The sequence below is a fragment of the Phyllostomus hastatus genome, unplaced genomic scaffold (genome assembly GCF_019186645.2).
Source record: "Phyllostomus hastatus isolate PE091 unplaced genomic scaffold, TTU_PhHast_1.1 phas_scaffold_114, whole genome shotgun sequence".
In the NCBI taxonomy this organism is placed as follows: Eukaryota; Metazoa; Chordata; class Mammalia; order Chiroptera; family Phyllostomidae; genus Phyllostomus; species Phyllostomus hastatus.
Genome location: NW_025334006.1, coordinates 2,719,582 through 2,733,643, shown reverse-complemented (window position 1 = coordinate 2,733,643; position 14,062 = coordinate 2,719,582). Strand labels below are relative to the sequence as shown.

General features: G+C 37.1%; 1 protein-coding gene across 2 annotated transcripts in view; it reads left to right on the top strand.

Moving 5' to 3' along the window:
* Positions 1 to 14,062, top strand: part of TRIM24 (tripartite motif containing 24) — a 109,518-nt gene that overhangs the window by 73,099 nt on the left and 22,357 nt on the right. The window contains exons 6-9 of one of the 2 annotated variants that reach the window (XM_045855656.1): positions 1,428 to 1,542; positions 4,870 to 5,016; positions 8,066 to 8,183; positions 10,662 to 10,828. In XM_045855656.1, the coding sequence (XP_045711612.1) occupies positions 1,428 to 1,542; positions 4,870 to 5,016; positions 8,066 to 8,183; positions 10,662 to 10,828 (547 nt within the window). Of the gene's footprint in view, positions 1 to 1,427; positions 1,543 to 4,869; positions 5,017 to 8,065; positions 8,184 to 10,661; positions 10,931 to 14,062 lie in introns of both variants that reach the window. The other variant, XM_045855655.1, reaches the window with a different exon arrangement.

The window sequence follows — 14,062 nt, the reverse complement described above, 5'->3', positions numbered from 1 at the left end:
TGGTAGCAATTGTAACATTGCTAATTTTATGTGAAAATTTGCCCTTTTGACTTTTTTCTTACTCGTTCACAATGTGTATAGTATGAGCCCTGCACCAGATTTCACATTTTTTATTAACATGTGGTTGTCCATTTGTTTCCACACCACTTGTTGGTGTCGAGTTGCCTTGGCACCTTCTTAGAACGTCAGCTGACAGTTTATGTGTGAGGATATTTCTGTACTCGATTCTGTTCCATTGTGTTTTTCTTTTTTGCCAATACCCCACTTTCTTCATGACTGTGGCTTCTTTAATAGTAAGTCGTAAAATCAGATACTGAGAATTCTTCAAATTTATCTTTTTACCTTTTTGTTAGTGGCTTAAGCTGTTTTTACAAAGTAGTGCACTATCGTGTGGGAGAATTTTGGTTTTTGAAGTGGGGATAAAAGTGAAAGAATCTTTGGATTAGGTGCTAATTTCTTACATCTTTATAGTCTGCCTGATTATAGAAGGATTAAATTTACTGGGCTGACTTGATAAGTGATTCGTTTGTACACGTGCACAAACATGGCACTGGCTGTTCTTTTTTCTTTCTATTTTCCCGCCATCAGGGTTTAAATTAGTTTCTTTAACCCTATAGCCAGTATTGATGTCAAATAATTATCTTGAAGAATTTACAGCAGAGAATAAAATTTCTGCCCCTTTGGTCTTAAGTTTTGGAGGGTGACGATGGGAGAAGTGGATGAAAGAAAAGTTTTTTATTTACCTCATAATATTTGGTGGGTGCCCCATTATTCTTTCCTGCTTCTGTTATATTCAGCTGTGATGCTGTGTATTTTCTTTCCATCTCAATCTCTATGAAAACAGCATTTCCATTATTTCTAATCAAAGGAAAAAACATAGTTGGTTGATTAAACTTAAAGTAGTTGTTTGGCTGCTTAAAGACAAGTGTGTTATTAAAAGTAACAAACTATTGTCTTTTTGCCTCTATTCAGGTACAATGGACAGTGTAGTAGTTCAGATGACTAAGAGTGACACATGTACCCTCTTCTTCTTAGTTTCAGTGAATACAATAGAACTCTTTCAGAGTCACTGTTTTCTTTATCTTGTTTATTAATCTTTTTTTTGTCTTTCCTTTTAGGCTGAGTATTGATTTTCCTGGGTGTCATAATCTTTCCAAACCGTATTTTCTTAAAATGTGTTTATTCTCTTACAATTTTATCCACTTTGACTTTAAGATTGAATTAAGTGGCTATGTCTCTCAGAAGAATTGTATTTCTGTTGTCTGATCTTCAAGAAAGTCAATTTACTCAGGAGGATCCTTAGAAATAGCTGAGCTTTTAAGTGTTGAAAACATGTTAGTCTAATGTAAACCTTAAAAAATCAATTTTAAATACTATAAAACAAACTTTCTGCCTTAGATCTTGCCCCCCTTTTGTTTAATTTTCAGGATAATTGAAGTAAATCAAAATCAAAAGCAGGTGGAACAGGATATTAAAGTTGCTATATTTACTCTGATGGTAGAAATAAATAAAAAAGGAAAAGCTCTACTGCATCAGCTTGAGGTAAGTTACTGTTAATGGGACAGTCAGTTGTAGTGATTTAATATAATTTCACATGCATTTGTAAATTTGAAATCTCAGGCTCTTTCATATAATTGTTTTATGATTTAATAGTATTTCTTCTCCATTCTCATGTTTTCCTTTGCCAGGCTCTACATTGTCAAGCTGATGATTTATGACTTTATAAAAACAGTAGGATAGCTTTTTCTTGAATGTTAATCTTTATAGCACTATAGCCTGAAAAATTAGAGCAAAGCTACATTAAGACAGTTTAACTAAGGGCCCATAGGAATGGGTGCTGTCTAGCAAAAAACAAACTTACTTAATAGCATCCATGAAGTTGGACTATTTATGGAAAGGATGGAAAAGACATTTGTTTTGGTATATCCAGTAACAATTTTTTAAAACCAGATCTTATGATGATGTCTTATGATGATGTCTCTAGATTGTAATTCTTTATTCTTTTTCAGTAGATTTCTAAATACAGTAATTCTGAGTGAGGGAATTTAGGTATTTTTTTGAACTTTTGACATACCCCATAAAGTAAATGTAGATAACTGAATTATTAGAAATCATTGTGTGAAGTGTTAATGATCAAAAACTCAGCTGAGTAAATTTGAAGATCTATTTATTAAGCAATACATGAATCTGGCAGCATCCCATCTAGCAAGTAGGGAGATTTTCCCTCTAGGAATGTCTCTGTTCACTTCATAATCAAACATAGTGCCTTACTTGCAGGAGGAGCTCTGTAAATGCTGATGAGATGAATCACTTTAGAGATTCTTTGAAGTGACAGTTTTGCATCACTAAAGGTGAAGGGCAAAGTTTAGGAAAAGTTCTAGAAAAATACTCTTCGACTAAGTTAACTTTATATAGTTCTCAATTATATACATTTAACCTTATGAGATAGTAGGTAAAAGGAGGTACCACCTGCCCTCAATATTTTATAGTCTTAATTGCTAAAGCCAATACTTAGGGAGAAATGCTCAGAGTATTTTGCATAGTTTCTCACTGCAGATAAGAAAAATATTACTACCTTCATCAGCTGTTTTACATACCTGAAAGTCAAGGTCCAAAGTCAGTGTTTGACTTCAAATAATATTGAAGTTATGACTTCTACATGACATATTAACATATTAATTGCATAATACTTTAGAATTCTTTTAGTATAGTGGTGCTGAAGGAATTCACAGTAAAGAAGCAATTTAGAATGAGAAAAGAGCCCTCACTGGGTTAGCTCAGTTGATTAGAGCATCGTCCTGATATGCCAAGTTCGCCGGTTCAGTATCCAATCAGGGAAAATACAAGAATCAACCAGTGACTGCATCAATAAGTGGAACAACAAATTGATACTTCTCTCGCTCTCCCTTTCTCCCTCCTTTTCTTCCCACCCCCTCTCAAAAACACAATAAATAAAAAGAATGAGAAAAAAGTAAAAGAATTGTAATATTTGAAGATCTTTAACAGACTCCTAGAAATAATTTAGTTAAACATCATTATGGTTGAGAAAATTATAAGTTCTTTCTGTCCCTCCTGGAAAAGTATGGCCACTTCCATGGTTTATCAGCCATACCAAAAATAAAGACTAAAATAATTCTGTGTTCTTTTAGAAACAAATGGTTATTTAGTGAAGAAGTATTCAAAAATCAGACCCCATTTACAGTACCTATTTTTTTTCAAGGTTCTGTGATTTTTCTTTAATAGAAGGCTTTAAACAATTTTAAGAGTTTTCAAAGCTCTGCTAAAAATCAGTTAATGACCTCAAATTGCTTTCTCAGAGATTAGTACTGGCTGTGGTTGTTTCTAAACTTCACTGTAAATCAGAATCACTTGCAGATTTTTTAAAAAATTAAGATAATAAAAGATGGAGCTTTGACCAAAGCTCCAGTCTCTACAAATGAACTTGGTCATCAGTATTATTTTTAATCAACTTAATTGGCTTACAATTTTTATAACACCTTTTAAATATGGCTCTAGTCTTCCTACCCATTCTCCTGGTTCTCAGAATCCTCCTTTAAGGTAAATAAATGCAGTCAGTTTTATCTAGGACTCAAGAGACATGAGCTGAAGTAGGTGTTGTGATGGAAGACCAAGAAACCAGACCTTCTGATTCTCAATTGCAACCTAATTAAAAGTTAGGTTGCAAAAGCTAGGTTCTAGGCAGAATTTCTGTTCTTTCTACAATGTGTCTAAACAAACAGTTTTTAAGGAGGTCAGAAATAGCTTAGTGAGTAAGTTATCTCTGAACTTTAAATTCGACATGGGAAAGCCATTGGCAGTCACTGCCAATGGAAATTAAAGGGAATTAAAGGAAATTCCTTTTAATTCCTTTAATTCCCTTAAATGTCTGTTTTCCACATTTGAAACTGACTATAGCTAAGATCTAGATTCATTTTTTATTGAGACTATAAGTCCATATTGGAATGTAGCAATTTTACTTTTAAACTTTTTTTTCCTGAAACAAGTGGAAAGCCCTATTCTCTTCCCCTTACCTTGCCAGGTGAAGGAGATTTTTGTATAGAGACCTTTAAAATAACCCCACTTCAGTGCTTTTCACTCTTTACTAACCCGTATTCTTCCTTGTGTACTTCCCTTAGAGAAAGGTAAATCTGCTTTTATGTAGCTTTTCTGAGAGTGCATTGGTGCCATCAGTCACTATATCAATGGGTTTTCATGTAATTCTAGACAAAAGTAATATCTTTTTTACCACATACAAATCAAACATGTTGTCTGCCATATGGCATAACTAGGCACAAACTGGTTGCAATCAGGACTAGAATGCCTGAAAGGTGAAAGCATGTCCTTGAGTAAACCATGTGATCCGGTAACTTGACTAGATTGTGGGGGTGGGGGGGTACATCTATTTCATTTTGGGTATTGAATTTAACAGGCATCCACTGTGTTATAGCTAATCTACAGTTTTTGCTCCTTTTGGACATTGGAAGATACATGAACACTAATCTAAATCCCAGAATATATAAAGCCAAACTGAGGGCAGGGCATGGGGGCTGTGGAGGCAGCAGCAGTAGTGGTGGTGGTGCTGGTGCTGCTGCTGCTGCTGGTGGTGCTGGTTGCTGCTGCTGCTGCTGGTGGTGGTGCTGGTGCTGGTGGTAGTGCTGGTGCTGGTGGTGGTGGCGGCTGTAGTTCTAAGTAGTAGTTTGGGTCACAGCGTTTTGCTGCACTAAAACTGACTCTTTATACTAAGTGGGGAAAGCACTAGTATTTTCAATTTTTTAGAGGTGGTGGTTATTCTAATTTGATAATCTGAAAAATGACCGTTAAGATATGTTTTAGGCAGAATTAATTTTGAAATTTTCTTCTTCTTTTCAGAGCCTTGCAAAAGACCATCGCATGAAACTTATGCAACAACAACAGGAAGTGGCTGGACTTTCTAAACAGTTGGAACATGTCATGCATTTTTCTAAATGGGCAGTTTCCAGTGGCAGCAGTACAGCCTTACTTTATAGCAAGCGACTGGTAAGATGGACCAAATGTGACATTTAATATACCATCAAAATACAAAGAGAAACAGCTTAAAATCCAGAAATGATCATTAGTCTCTTTGTGCTTAAATGCCTATTACCTATTGTGGGGGTGCTCCACCGGCAGCTACAGGTGAGAATAAGTCTACCAAGTCATGATCTGCTTGGGGAGGAAAGGTGGCCGATCTCTCAAAGGAGAAGGGCCAGGAGCCTGTTCCTCAATGGGCTTTTATTGGTTTTATTTGCATAGGAATACAGGGTGTATAGGTAAAGCTCATCAGTCACTGTCAGGCAGTAAGGATCAAACAATAGATAACATTCAAAGAACTCTGAGGGCTTATTTTGAGTCAGAGTCAGATAGCTAAAGGGCCATACAACTTTGGGGAAACAAACTCATTTCATGCTTGGACCTTTATCATTTAAATTGAGGGTATTAGCAAAGAGGGTTTGACAGGATTTTACATATTCTTTCTTAGCCCTGGTTGCTCCAGGGAACCTGCCCTTTCCAGCACAGGGCTGCACCACCCTCTGTCATTGTTTCAGGCTTAAATCAGGCAGGGGAAGTAAGGCAGCCAAGAGATTAGGAGACTTCTTGCAGACAGAATGAGGATTCAAGCCATGTCAAAGCCAAGGCGCAAGGGTCCATCACCTCCTTTTTCTATAGCCCCCAAGTCCTTCCCTGAGAGTCCCCTCATGACCATGCCTGTCTTAGGTCATCCCTCCTTTGAGGAATCTTACCTGTCATTGGCTAATAGGTCATCTGCTCAGGGCCAAGCAGGTTAATGTAGAGAGGGCAGAGGCAATGCCCCTGCCAGGAAAATAAGCTTTGTTTCCTTAATGGCTTATGGTCCCAAGGTCTTTTTACTCAGCCTTAGCCTTCGTGGGGGTTATAGCTTCTGGAGCCAGTCAGGGTGGTTCCCAACAACCTATTTCTAATTATAGCTGAAAAAATACAGAGGTGGTATTTCCAGTCAAGATAGCTGCCTAGGTAAACACTGCTCTCCTCCTTGCACAACCACACCAAAATTACAACTGAACTATAGAACAACTGTCATTCAGGACCATCAGAAATTGAGCTGAATGGAAGTCCTACAACTGCAGAATTAAAGAAGAAACTACATTGAGACTGGTAGGAGGGGCAGAGACATGGAATGGGCTGGTCCCACATGACATATATCGGGTAACATTTGGGAAGGATATCTTAGGAGCAAAGGATCCCAGGCCTCCCCAGCCCAGGATTCCAGTGTCATGAAGAGAAGTTGCTATAACTTCTGATGGTAAAAACCAGCAGGGATTGAGGCTGTGGAAAACAAACTACTGGATTCTCTGACAGGTCCTCTTAAAGGGTCCATGAACAGCCTCAGACTCACTTCCTCTGAGCTCCAGCATGGAGGCAGCGGATTGAAAGGCACCAGAAACATACGGGGAGAAACTGAATTGCCAGGCATCAGGGTGAGAGCTCAGGCAGCTTCACCTAGACAGCAGTGCTGGAAAAGGCCACTGTTCCTTTTCTGAGCCTTCCCATCACAGAGCCACAGAGCTGGCAGGTGGGCACTATATCTGACACTCCATCAACCTGGCTCACGCTGTTTGCCCAACCCTGGCAATTCCCTGAGGCTGTGTCCCATCCAACTTTTGGGCCTACCCAAGCTGACTCCAATGGCTTTTCCATGTGAATGGCTTTTCTTGGCCCATGCTTTAGGTTTTCCTAAATTCTCTCAAACAAGCAGCATCTGGCTTCAGTGAGCCCTGTACCTCTTGCAAAGTTGCCTCAGGCCTGGCACTAGCAGCAGCCAGCCTTACTTCACAGTTTGACCTCACCTGGACACCACCAAGCCCAGTGCAAGTAGCAGCTATCTGCAGATAACTTTGTAGCTTATGCTGTGTGACCCTGGACAGAACACAAGCAGTGGCTAACTTTGGATGTGCCAACAGTAATCAAGCCTCAACTACAATGGGCGTGTATACACAGCCCACACAGTGGGCGCACCTCTAGTACCCAGCTTGGGTAACAGGGGAGGCTGTGCCACTGGACCCTACAACACACCTACTCTATTAGGCCACTTTACCAATCCTGTGAGACATAGCAACTCTACCTAATACATAGAAACAAACACAGGGAGGCTGCCAAAGTGAGGAGACAAAGAAACATGGCCCAAATGAAAGAACCGATCAAAACTCCAGAAAAAGAACTAAACAAAATGGAGAAAAGCAATCTATCAGATGCAGAGTTCAAACTGCACTGGCTATAAGGATACTCAGGGAACTTAGAACCTCAACAACATAAAAAAGATCCAGTCAGGAATGAAGGATACATTAATTAAAATAAAGAGCAATTTTCAGAGAATCAACAATAAAGTGGATGAAGCCAAGAATCAAATCAATGATTTGGAACATAAGGAAGCAAAAGAACAATCAGAACAGCAAGAAGGAAATAGAATCCAAAAGAATGAAGATAGTGTGTAAAGAATGTCTGGGACAACTTCAAGTGCCATACTGGAGGCAACCAGTCGATGTTTCTTTTTCTCTCTCTTTCCTTCTTCTCTCTTTCTCATTCCCTTTGTCTCCCTGCCCCCCAGTATCAACAAACATATCCTTAAGTGAGGATTTTTTAAAAAATGCTTTGCTGGCCTGAAATTTTTATCTTGGTTTGCAATTCTTAGTTCATCTTTTTTTTTTTTCTTTCTTTCTTTCTTTACTCATTTTTAGAGAGGGAAGAGAGGGAGAAAGAGATATTTTTAGAGAGGGAAGGGAGGGAGAAAGAGAGAAAAACATCAGTGTGCGGTTGTTGGGAGCCAGGGCCTGCAACCCAGGCATGTGTCCTGACTGGGAATCGAACTGGCAACCCTTTGGTTTGCAGGTGGGAACTCAATCCACTGAGCCACACCAGCCAGGGCTATGTCTACTTTTTATAATTTATATTTTGTTGTTGACTTTGTGTTGACATACATACAAGAGATGTTTTTGTGTGTGTATTTACTGGGAATATAATACATTATTTGCCTGATAAAGATATTGATGTTTAACTGTCTCCTTTTTTCTAGATTACATGCCGCTTACGGCACCTTCTTCGAGCAAGGTGTGATGCTTCCCCAGTGACCAACAATACCATCCAGTTTCACTGTGATCCTAGTTTCTGGGCTCAAAATATTATCAATTTAGGTAGGTCATTGTGTACCTTTTCTCAAGGGCTTTTGTTTCTGGAACTCTTCATGATTATATGTTATTGAAAATGTATTTCCTTCTACCCCCAAAGTATTTTCATTACTTTGTTTGAAAGACATGGAATTTTTGCTAGTATTTTAATAATATGTGTATATATGTGACACATGGATACATATAAACACATGTAAATATATGGGTGATATGAACATCCTCTGTTGACTCAGGACTAAGGAGTCCTGTTTTTCATATAATCTTTGCTTGAACTTTTTATCAGAATGGGTTGATAAAACTCTTGACTTGTATCTCATAATAGGATTTTTGATATTGAGAATATTTTCTAATAAAATAGTATTTCTCATACTATTGCTGGCTTACCTTCTCTTTAAACCCAGTCATCAAACATCCAATATTGTTTTATTTGCTTTATCTTGCTAAGAGAAACTTTTAATTTTTTTTCTTTTGCCTTTTATGTAGTAACTGTATATATTTCAATTTCCTAATGGAAGTATAACCAAAAATGCATACAGAAAAGGGCCCAAATTTTAAATACTAAAGTGCAGTGAATTTTATCAGAAAGGAACATTAGGAGCTCAGACATCCTTGCTGGTAGTTCAATAGGAAGTTGTTACTTTAGCTTTCTGGTTACATTATTTGCCAGAAGAAAAAGTCTTCACTTTCTTGCCTCTTTTCTTTCTTTTGTGCAGGGAAATTATAGAAACAGAAATTTAAGAATTCCCTAAATATTCTTCATCAACTGCATTTGGGTTCATTAACTTTGTTTCAAAATTATCAAAGATGATTGCTCTCTCATTCTGTAAGCCAGATTCTAGATAGGATAGGAAAGGAAGGAAGGGCAGGAAAGAGAGCCAGTACTCTCCGAACACACCAGGAAAGGAGGAACTAGGCTTACACAAAGCTCATCCATACAAGGGAAGAATGAAGAATGGTGATAGGGTGACCCCTTAATGAAAAAGTGCTAAGGTGACCCACGCAGTTCAGTTTAGAAGTACACACAGCCATATGTTTATTGATTCATAGCAGGCAACTGGAATCACGCACTCTCTCACCTATATTACTAAAAAGAAGCGTCTTAATAGTAACTATCTCTTAACCCTTTCTCGTCCTACCAGGCCATGTTCAATTCTGCAGAGAACCTATCGCAAGTTATATATCCATACAGGTAGTCATCTATGTAGAGATGTATTACTAGTAAGCATGTCACTTACAGTATAGATGCAGGCATAGGTAAAATTAAAAATATATGTGTAACTGTACACACGTAAGTGGATATGGCTTTAGGCAAGTCAGCATCAGCAAAAACAAAAACAGCAGATCCTGTTTGTGAAAGTCTTATATAATAAAGTTAAATAATATCCTTTGCTGTGGGACTTCTCAGACCTGTCGTTTATAGCTCTGTAAATTGTCATTTACGATGAGATTTACGTTTTGAATCTTCCAAGGAGACAAGTTTCCCAAGCTTATTTATCCGTGGCTTCTGAGAAGTGTGCTTCATAGTGCAAGGGGAAAATACTGATATGAATATTCAGTTAATGTCAGTCTCTCTGAACCTTAGATCCCTTATCTGCAAAAAGGAATTTAACAGGAATATGCATAGACCTGCTGTCACAGTGCCTAACACACAGTAAATATTTAGTGAGTAATAACCATATTTTTTAGGATGCCTGTACTTTGTAAATTTAAAACATTTAATTGAGTCTCTACTATCAGAAATACTAAGATTTACCTTATGCTTGGATCAGACCTATTAGAGACTTTAAACTCTAGAACCTTTAAACCAGAACCTTTAAACTCTACAACTGTAGCTGTAAGCCACTCAAAGTATTCTCTATCCGAGAACTGACATAGTATGCACTGTGAAGGTGTAAGGAACTAGAGGGATTACAAAATATTGACACTGAAAAATCAAATACTTTGTGGGATTGTTTTTAGAACCAGTGTCAGGTTTGCTTGTTTTGTTTTAATTAATATAGTCTAAAGCTCTTCCAGGGAACTAAAGAGGCCTCCCTTTTCCAACTACATATCTCTTTGTGGCTGAATTTTCTTCATGTATTTCAACCTAAATATTAGGACAGATGATGCAGAAATAGACATGAGAGTTCAGCTATTAAGTTAGACATTTAAAGAGAATTTCCAAAATATAAAACAATGTCACTCTTCACTAAGTTTTTGTGGGAAGCTATTTTTCATAAAAGTATGTTATTATGGGTTTATTACTTTTAAGTGAACTAGTACAATTTTTTTTAATTCTCATTTTTAGTTCCTAGTATGGTAAATTTTGATAGAACCTCCATTAACAAAAGCTCTTTGGGGCATTCTGTTTTTAAGAATGTAAAGGTTTCTTGAGATTGAAAAGTTCCTTGGCACTTTGGAAGTTCAGCAAGAGGTACGGCCTTACAAAATGTGGTATTTCTCTATCAGAAAAACTTTAGAACTTAACCTTTTCTCTTTAATTAGGTTCTTTAGTAATCGAAGATAAAGAGAGTCAACCACAAATGCCTAAGCAGAATCCTGTTGTGGAACAGAATTCACAGCCACAAGGTGGTTTATCTTCAAACCAGTTATCCAAGTTTCCAACCCAGATCAGCCTAGCTCAGTTACGACTCCAGCATATGCAGCAACAGGTAATGGCTCAGAGGCAGCAGGTGCAACGGAGGCCAGCACCTGTGGGTTTACCAAACCCTAGAATGCAGGGGCCCATCCAGCAACCTTCCATCTCTCATCAGGTAAATTTGGAAGCAGGCCTGTCCTAACTTAGATAATTATAGTGCAATTGTATTCAGCTCTTGAAAGAACCAAAACCTCCGTCATCCGTGATTTAAAGATATGAATTTAATGAAAATGTATTGCACTGAGGATCCCTGATTTAACTCCTAGAGTTAATGCCCTTCTCAAAAAAAAGAATTGGTGGTTTATTTAGCTGGTACATCTATTTTCATCTATTCTTCATTGACTTAATATTATAGACAATGTGAGGATGCAGTGTTTAGAAAACCACACTGTGTCTTAGAAACTAGGGCAAAATGAAATAGAAAAGGGCAGAGATGTGGTTCATTAGAAAATACCGTTTTCAGACTTCATTTCTGAGCAAATATTCCATGAACCATCTTTATCTTCACTAATATGAAATATTGTTTACTTTTAATCCAATTTTTAAGATAAAATATTTATATACTTTGTTAAGTATTTTAACCATCCTGCTCAGTAGAGATGTGGGCCTACTTGGATTTAATAAAGGTTTAGTAAGGAATACAAAGTCTAATTCATGCAAATTATGTTACTTTTAGTTATATTTGCTTATGAATTTATATTCCTATTTCTGAGAAGGATTTGAATTGACTTACAGTAAATGACACAAATCAAATGGAATGGGTTTTAATAAGAGTGTTTGAGAGCAAGACTTATCTCAGAACTTTTTGTCAACCTATGCAAAGAGAAGTGGAAATAATATCTACATTATTTGGTAAAAAGGACGCATGCCAGATAATTAGAAGAGAAACATTTTACTAGCACTGAGAGGAAGGTAGAATGTGGGTCTTTATTAAAAAGTAATTAATGGCATAATAGTATTTTTATAGCAATTTTACAAAACACAGAAGTTGTCTTCATAAGACTCTTATTTTAACCCTGAATAAAAGTTGTGGGCATATTTCAATCTTGATTTTGTTAAATTGTTTCTTTGAAGGCCTGAGGTAATGTATTTGAGGTTATGGCTTTCTAGTAATTTGATTAGGAAGGCATGTCAAATCCAGGGGAATATTAGTATAACCAATTGATTATTCCTCTCAAACTTTGTTTTAACCCAGGATTTTACAGGAAGTAAATAACTTCTTTCGTGGGGGTTCCATGGGAAAAGAATTGTATACTTTAGATACCAGGAGTGAAACTGGCAAAGTTGAAATTTTGTTAAGAAAATTGGTGAATAATTTTGTTACTACCTCTGCACACTGCAGTGATGTATTGCAGACAGACTGCAATAAGTGCCAAAAACAAAAGTTCTGGAATAAATGTGAAGAGGAGAAAATAAGTACTTGCTGAGCGCCTAGTGCTAAGAATTTGCATGATTAATATTTATCTTAAGTGTCTGAGAGGTAGTAAAGTTATTTTTACTTAATAGTTTATTAACTGAAAAAGGATAAATTGCCTTTTCAGTAGGAAGTGAGGAACTGAGGCAGTTAATAGCTACTGTGTGACTTGGTTCCATTCCCATAGGTACTTGTATAAGCAGTGACAAAACAGAAGTGACCTCTCAGCCTTTAGCATGTGTATCTCAGAAATTGGCTTTTGATCTTATTTTTCCTCTCTAGGATTTACTGCTATGTAATCTATATAATATACAATTTCTTTTATACGACCTATTTTTCTCACTTAGAAATAAAGTAATTTTTGCATCTTTTGGTCATTACCTCATACACTATTTTTTTCTCTTAACTCTGAGTGACTCCTAAAGCTTCTTTCACACCCCTATCTTTCATTTTTAGCTGCTCTGCCATTCACTCATACATTTTCCACTTACCAATTCGCACTCTTCTGTTCATTTTTATACTGCCCTGCTTCCCTGCATTCTTAGTTTTCTACCCGCTTATTTGCCTATACGTGCGGGAAAATTGACCATCGATAAGCAGGTGTTTATGTGTGCTGTGTAGGTGTGTTCAAATTGTATTCTACATCTGTCAGGTAAATTTAAAGGGTGGCTTCTAAAAATCACTTGCACGATAGTTCCCTATTTCTTCTTCCTCTGAAGACTAACCATGTGTGTACTCTGCATGGTTCAAGAGCTGGCTGGTAAGAAAGTTGCGTACATAGTTACATGACTGAATGGCACAAACTTGATAGATGTGTATCTCTGTTTATTTAGCAGTATGCAGTGTACTCTGTTATACTCCAGTGGACAGATCTACGTTTGTTAGCACTGTCACATGTTATTTATTTATACCTAACTCACAGCAGTATTTCTCAGTCCTGAGCCAGATTTACTGCTGTGGAAATATTTGTGTACACACACACACACACACACACTTACATGCAGAGACACACACATTAATTTCCCTAAACAGTGAATGGTTGTTAGAGAACATCTGCTATCCTTCATGGTTTCACACAGTTGGGAGCTACTGACCTAGAATGAAATCCAAACGGTGGTAATGAAGGTGCTTAGACTGCAGATGGGTATAATGATGATGTGTCAGTCACTATTCTTCCCTTTTTTCCTGCTGTATCTTGCAAGTTAATGGCCTCCATTTAATTAAAATAACATTGTTTTTTTTTTATATTTTTATGCTCATAACTAGTTCCTAATCTTACTCTTTCAAGTTGCTTCAACTGTCACAGGGTTGTTAGAAATTAACTCAATCAATGGTAGCAGTTTAGGAGAGACAAAATAATCGCCCCACATCTCACGAGACCACAGGGTCAGCCTCCGTTCCCACACTCTCGCAGAGTTCATTACTGTGGCATCAGGTGTCTCTTCCTGACGGAATCAGCATGAATCTGGGTGAGGGTGCGATAGTAGGTAGCGGAAGTTTCTACGACTACCTCTGTTCTCCCTTAATGATTATTTTGGATGCTTTTCCACTTTTTAAATAACTATAGATAAACTTAGAAGTTTTTCACTGTAATTCCCCAACTATTTTCTGTTCATGTTTCTGTGATATAAAACCCTTCAAATCACAAAACCTTAGTAGAAGAATCAAAAACAATTGTTACTGATTCAGGCATTTTACTTCTGTAAAGGTTTGACATTTTCTCTATTTTTCTTTAATATTTTTTGTATTCTTCTCCCACAAAATTGTCCTTGGTCTTGAAACAATATTTAAATATATTTTTCATTCGTTCTATACTTACATGGCTACTCTTAA